The sequence below is a fragment of the Mesoplodon densirostris genome, chromosome 5, assembly GCF_025265405.1.
Source record: "Mesoplodon densirostris isolate mMesDen1 chromosome 5, mMesDen1 primary haplotype, whole genome shotgun sequence".
Lineage (NCBI taxonomy): Eukaryota > Metazoa > Chordata > Mammalia > Artiodactyla > Ziphiidae > Mesoplodon > Mesoplodon densirostris.
Window position 1 is genome coordinate 12,294,520 of NC_082665.1, and position 6,467 is coordinate 12,300,986.

At 60.2% G+C, this 6,467-nt stretch overlaps 1 protein-coding gene across 1 annotated transcript; it reads right to left on the reverse strand.

Annotated features, from left to right (window-relative positions):
- Positions 1–4,406: 4,406 nt before the first annotated feature.
- Positions 4,407–5,420, reverse strand: OLIG2 (oligodendrocyte transcription factor 2). Its single transcript, XM_060099824.1, has one exon. It carries the CDS (start codon positions 5,376–5,378, stop codon positions 4,407–4,409), a length of 972 nt encoding a protein of 323 aa, XP_059955807.1. The 5' UTR covers positions 5,379–5,420.
- Positions 5,421–6,467: the final 1,047 nt, after the last annotated feature.

A 6,467-nucleotide genomic window follows, 5' to 3' on the forward strand; every position in this document is an offset into this window, starting at 1 on the left:
CTCCCCAGCCAGGGTGGGACTCAGTGCAGCAACAACTTACCCTGAGAACCGCCAGGCCTGATTCTGGCCTCTCTTACAGGTTTGCAGAGACAATCAATGACTGAAGAGTCTGTCACCAACAAGGTCTTGAGACCTTTGGTGTAGGGCCCCTGTCAAAGACCCCCATAATCCTTACTGGTACCGTGAAGCACATGTATGGAGACCCAGACTTGGCCCAAAGTCCATACTAAAAGAAGGACCTAAAATGAGAGGTGGGCTTGTATAGGGGGAATCTTTTGCTTTTGGTGAACTTCAAGGGGGCATCAAGGTGTTTACTTAGTAGAGGGAGTTCAGACAGATTGCTACGTGGGTTCTGCCCTAAAGCGAGGCAGACAGACAGCTCTCCAGCACTGAGAGTGTCTTGGGGGCTTTAAAACCCAATGCCCTGGCCTCAGGGCTTTTCCCTGGTTTCAGTCTGGGAATGAGAAGGGCGGGTCTTACTTGCTGGGCTGTCCAACCCCAGATCGCATGAGTGTCCCTGGTACAGTCCTTCCTACAGCCATCCTCTAGGAGTGCGACACCTTGGGTCTCAGCAACGTTCCCAACTGAGATGTGCTTTAGGTGTGAGGCTTTGCTTTGCCCCTTGGCTTACTGCCTGTTCCTGGGATTCAGAGTTTCTGCTCTATGGGCGCTAGAGGTGCAGGACAACTCCCAGGGGTTCCGGCGTGCTCTCCAACACAGAATCCAGGGAATAGTCATTTCTCTGTGTCTGCTGCCCAGTAAGGGAGTGACGAGGTAGGACAGTGCTCTGGGGGACAGAGGCCATGGAGGAGGCAGTGCCCCTCCGCCTCAAGTCAGCGACTTTTTATGGTGGGGGTGGGGTTGGAGAGACTCTCGAAGACCTTGGGGGCTGGTGACAGAAGTCTCTGGGCCCCGAGGCTGAGAGCTGAGGAACTGCGAGGGCCACGTGGGGCGTGGGGAAGCTGAGCTGTAGACCAGCGCACGAGAGAAGCTAATGCTGCCGGGAGGAGGGCCCTTCGTCCCAGTGCCCTGCGGACCGCGTCTCTCCCGGGACCGTTTAGCCACCGCCTTCTCCCCTCCCCTTGCTTTCACTGGGGGTGGTGGGTGCGCCTTGGAAGTCTGCGTGGTAGCCTAACATTCCTTCTCGCTCTACTGCGAAGCCCAACCGCTGGCCTGAGTCACCCACCCAGGCTGCCCCCAGTCTAAGGCCACTCTGCAAGGAGCCACCTGCCCCTGGCGGAAGTACGCGCTCGTGTGCGCCTGTGCGCGCCGACTCGGAGTCCGAGGACGCTGCGCTCTCCCAAGTGGTGGCCCAGATCCCTGGCTGGGCGCAAGGTTTAGGTGGGTGGCTCCGGGGAGGGCCCGGAGCCTGGCTGGATCCAGGCCCTCCTTCCTTGGAGGCCCAGGTCTAGCGAGACTGGCGGCTGGACGCGGGCCGAGAGCTTGGGTATGGGGATTGTGGGGAAAGACTTGATTTATTTTCTTTCAGCAACTGCCCCTCTGTGCATACACCGCGCACGCCGGGAGCCCACGCCTGCACACGCCAAGGCTTGAGGTGGGTGAAGGAAGTTGAGGCTGCGACGGAGCCCCACCCCCTACCCGCATCCCGCGGGGTGCCCTCTGTTTGTGTCTTCGGCTGGAGCAGGACCCAGCTTTGAATTCGTAACAAATTTCGTTTCAAATGGGATTTCGAAATAAAAGCTACTAGATCCTGCCCTATTCTCTTCTTGGATTCGCGTGGTGCGGTTTGGGCCCCACCCCCTTTATTCCCCCCTCCGCAGCCCCTCGGCCTCTTCCCAGCCTTCCGTCAAAAGCGAAGCCGGGTACGAGGCCTACAGCACCCATCCCTGGGCGCCCGCCTGCTGTTTAGGTCAGCAGCCCGATAGTACCTTCTGGAGGACCTGGAAGCACCTGCCCCCGAGCGAGGGGATGGAGCCACCCTCATTCCCGGGCAAGGGGAGTCCTCCTGAGGCTCAGGGGCGACCTCAAGAAATGGGGTTCCAACCGGGGAAACCTTCTCCGCCCCGGGGTCCCTAGGCGCAGGGACCTTCCACCGGTGGCCACCAAAGACGTCGGCGGCGAGAGGGCCCAGGACCGCGGGACCAGTCCACTGCGTCCGCGCTCCGCTGCGTTCAAGGGTGCGCGTTCTTCCGTAAGCCCGCGGGCTGAAAGACTGCAAAATGGCCTGTCCTCTTCCTTGACCGGGAAAGGCCGAAGCTTTTTAACTTTTACCCAGAATCTCTCTTAAGAGCCACGTCCTAAATTTGTATTGCAGTTTTGGATTGTGAGGAACCCAGTAGCGGCGACAAAACAGAGGTGGCCCTGGGGGAAGAGCACGAGGCCAAAGCGCCGCTCACAACAGTCTCGCTCCCCGCGGGCAGTTCCCAGCCCCTGACATATTGCAGTTCAAGGCCGGGGCGGGCGCCGGGGCAGGGTCGTGCCCAGCGCAGGGAAGGGAGTGAAGCGTTAGCGGATCCCGCGCCAAACGCTCCCGCAGCGCTCTGCCGGGAACACCGTGGCGATGCCGGTCGCGGGGGTGGCCTCACGTGGCTGGTCCTCAGCTGAAGCCCCGAGCTGGATGCGGGTGGGCGACCACCTCTCAGCAGAGAGCAAATGGAATCGCGGCAGGGCAGGAGACCTGAGCGCCCGGACCCCCAGTCAAAGGCACGGGCCTCACTCCGGAGGCCCAAAGTTCCGCCAGCATGGAGGGAAATTTTCACTTTCAATTAACATAATCCTCAACCAAAGGGAAAAGGAGTTCCGGATTAGGCGTTAGAAAATAAAAATAAAAACAAGTGAGTTGTGAGAAGCACCCGGAGGATGTGCTCAGAACGTGTTTTAAAGAGAATGTGAGTATGTTTGTTATGGGGGAGGAAAACAGGCAAACAACCCTTTTATCTTTCTCCAGGGCAAAACCAGCAGAACGGTCCCCAAATCCGGCCCAAAGGGATGGAATCCTGCACCCCCTTCCCCAGGCGGCTCCCCGCACCTCCTCCCACCCACAAGGCTGGAAAACACCGGACTTACTTTAAATTTTATTTAAAATCTCAACACTCGATCATTTATTTCATTTTTTGCAACCAAACAAGTAATAAATATTATTTAGCACTTTTTTCTTTTTACAAAAATAAAACAGATGATACACTCTCTGCAAGGGGCAGCGATCAGAGGCGGGATGTTACGTGCTGACGCCGTGAAGCCCATATTGCAACTCCGGTAGCGCCCAGGCGGTTTGCGGGAGACAGGAAGCACGGAGGAGTCTGTCATTTGTGTTAAACTGGCAAAAAGAAACCAATATAGAAGAAACCCGGCTTAGACTGGGGGGTGAGGGGGTAGGACTGGCAGTCACGTGAGCAAACAGCTCCGCAGCGCGCACTTACCTCATTATTGATATTTACACATCCAAGAAAGAAAAAACTAAAAAGCCAACAGAACTCCCCGAATAACCAAAACTATATTCACAGCAACCTCCTTTGAGTTCTGTCAAACCCTCGGGTACGGAAATGACTGCTCCCAATCAGGTAAGAAATCAAATCACTTTGTGCTCAGAGATGGAAAGGGAGGGAGATTCTACTTTAAAGTAACTAAAAAGACACCCGCACCTAAAGTCGACAGTTTTAGGTTATTCCAATCCACAAGTGGTTCTATTCTGATCGTCTATAAAGCTTGCTCATACTGTTGAAAAAGGAACATCGACAGATTTTATTAGAAAGCCACAAGCCCCCAAACCAATAGGAGCGACAGGGAGGAACGGTAATAGTTCTGAGACAGCTGTGGGTTTATCCACATATGGAGATTGGACACGACCGTAAGTGCTTCTGGTACAAAATTCCAGCTTCTGACCAACTGGTACCCCTGGCCCTGGGCCAGGGACGACCCGTGAGGGCAAGGCCCGGACAGCCGCTTCTGGAGTGTGGCTGAGAGTCTCCTTCCCGCCCAGAGAGGAGGCAGCAAAGGAAGTCTCCAACGCTCCCCTCCCTCCTCTCCTCCCCGGTATAACCAAGGGCTGCCCCGGCCGTGTGAGGCCAAGTTCGCAGGGAAACTACAGTTTTTAGAATCACCTCTTTTTCGGGGGAAGGGGGGTTTGGAGGAAGGGATGCACGTAGCTGTGCCTTCATATAAAACGGTGTCTACCCGAGCAGCGCTGTTTAAAGCCAGAGGGGGTTGAACCAGGTCCCGGAGCAAATGCCCCTGTCACTCCCCACTGTGCAGTGCGCGCCCCCACTGCTTCCGTTCCTGGGTGCTGCGTCCTCACCATTGCCCCCACCCCCAGCCCACGGTGCCGCGCTCCTCCTTGGAACTGAGCTCCCAGGGCCCAGCGCCGGCCAGTCCTTGCTTCTCCGCAGCCTCCGCCCCCCCCGCCCCCTCCCGCCCCGCTCGCCAGAACGCGCCTGCACCGGCCAAGCTCACTTGGCGTCGGAGGTGAGGCGCGGCAGACTGCCGGCGCCCATGGCCGACACGTGGTGGTGCGGGGGCGGCACCTGGCACATGCTGCAGGGGCAAGGCATGCCGCCCCAGTGCTGGAAGCCGCCGCCGCCCCCGCCGCTGCCGCCCGCGCCCCCCAGCGGGGCTGCCGCCGCCGCCGACGGAGACTTGAGCAGGCCGTGAGGGGGCCGAATGGAGCCGACCGACGACAGCCCGGAGCCGGGCAGGGAGGCGCTGGACACCGCGGCGGCGGCCGCAGCGGCGGCGGCGGCCGCAGCGGCCGGAGGCAAGATGGGGTGGTGCACCGCCGGGTGGTGCGCCGCGTGGGCGGCGGCCGCGGGGTGCGCGGTGGCGGCGGGCAGGGGCGCCGAGTGCGCCAGGCCGCCGCAGGCCGATGGGTGGAAGCCGGCGTGGTGGCCGCCGTAGATCTCGCTCACCAGTCGCTTCATCTCCTCCAGCGAGTTGGTGAGCATGAGGATGTAGTTGCGCGCCAGCAGCAGCGTGGCGATTTTGGAGAGCTTGCGCACCGACGGGCCGTGCGCGTACGGCATGACCTCGCGCAGCCCGTCCATGGCGATGTTGAGGTCGTGCATCCGCTTGCGCTCGCGGCTGTTGATCTTGAGGCGTAGCTGCTGCAGCTCGGGCTCAGTCATCTGCTTCTTGTCCTTCTTAGTGGACGACGCGGCCGCTGACGACGTGGACGAAGAGGTGCTGGACGAGGAGGACTTGAAGCCACCGCCGCCCAGCTTGTCCCCCGGGTGCGCGCCCGCCGCGCCCATGGCGCCGCGCAGCTCTGCGCTCCGCTCCGGCGGGCAGTCGCTAGGCGTGGACGAGGACACGGTGCCCCCTGTGAAGCCGCTGCCCCCACTGCTCTTGCTCCGGGCCGGCAGGAAAAGGTCATCGGGCTCTGGCGACGACGGGCGGCTAGACACCAGGCTGGCGTCCGAGTCCATGGCCCCGAGGGATAGTCGCAGCTTTCGCAGGGTCCTCCCTCCCTCGGTCCTCAGAGCTTCCACGGACGCCTACTGCGGAGAGGAGAAGAAACACGAGAGAGAGATCAGAATCGAGACTGAGATCGAGAGGCACTCGGTCAGTGAGACAGAAAAGCTGTTCCCGCCTGCACCGCAGCGCGGGGTGCAGGCGCGTGGGGCCGGTCGCTTCTGGTGCACCTCGCTGTCTCCGGCCTTCCTTCCTGCGGCGTGCAGGTGCGCTAAAGTCATCTCTCTTTCCCTCCCTGCTACCTCCCCCCGCTCTCATCCACAGGTGGTTTAATCCAGGGAGGATGGGGTGCCCCTCAGTGAGGGTGGCATTCCAGGGTTTTTATGCCTTTTATTAGGAATGGGGAAGCAGGATCTCCAGGGCTGGAATGAAAGAGTGTCAAGTGAGGGCTTTTCTTTCGGACGGTGGAGATCTAAATGGAGAACTATTTACTTGGTTCCTCAAAAGCATCCACCTTATCTCCATCGACAGCGCGCAGCACACACACGCTCATAGGCCGGCACCCAGCGTCCGCGCCGGGCCCAGATTCCACGCGCTGCCTCCGGGGCCAGCCGGGGACTCGCCAGCTGACCGGGACTTGGGCAGAAGAGGCTATTGTTGCCCCGACTTCTCGCTTTTGGGCGAAAGGTGTGCTGCGGTCACTGTGGGAAGGGTCAGAGCAGCGAAGCCGCTCGGGAGAACAGGCGGGCAGGGGAGGGATCTGCGTCCCCTTTAACGGAGCTTCCCGGGTCGCAGCCGAAGTGAGGGGCGTCTGTCCCTGGGATGTAGGCTGGAGTTGCTGGGGGGCGGGGACACTTACTGTGGATGCAATTAGAGGAGCTCGTTCCCAAAAGCTGCAGCAGAGAACCGGGCCAAGGCGCTGATGTCGCGTCGGTCTATAATAAGCATCCGCACCTTTGCCGGCTCGGAGGGTTTTTATAGCCCGGTGGCAGCGGCGACGGCGGCGGTGGCCGCGGCGGGGGCGGGGAACAAAGTGCAGGTCCTGGAGGGGCCACCGCGCCAATGAGCTGGGCCGGCCCGGGGGGCTGGGAAGCTGATGTCAT

Bases quoted from the DNA above. Each gene is read 5' to 3' on its own strand.
- OLIG2 (XM_060099824.1), bottom strand. From the start codon at position 5,378: ATGGACTCGGACGCCAGCCTGGTGTCTAGCCGCCCGTCGTCGCCAGAG.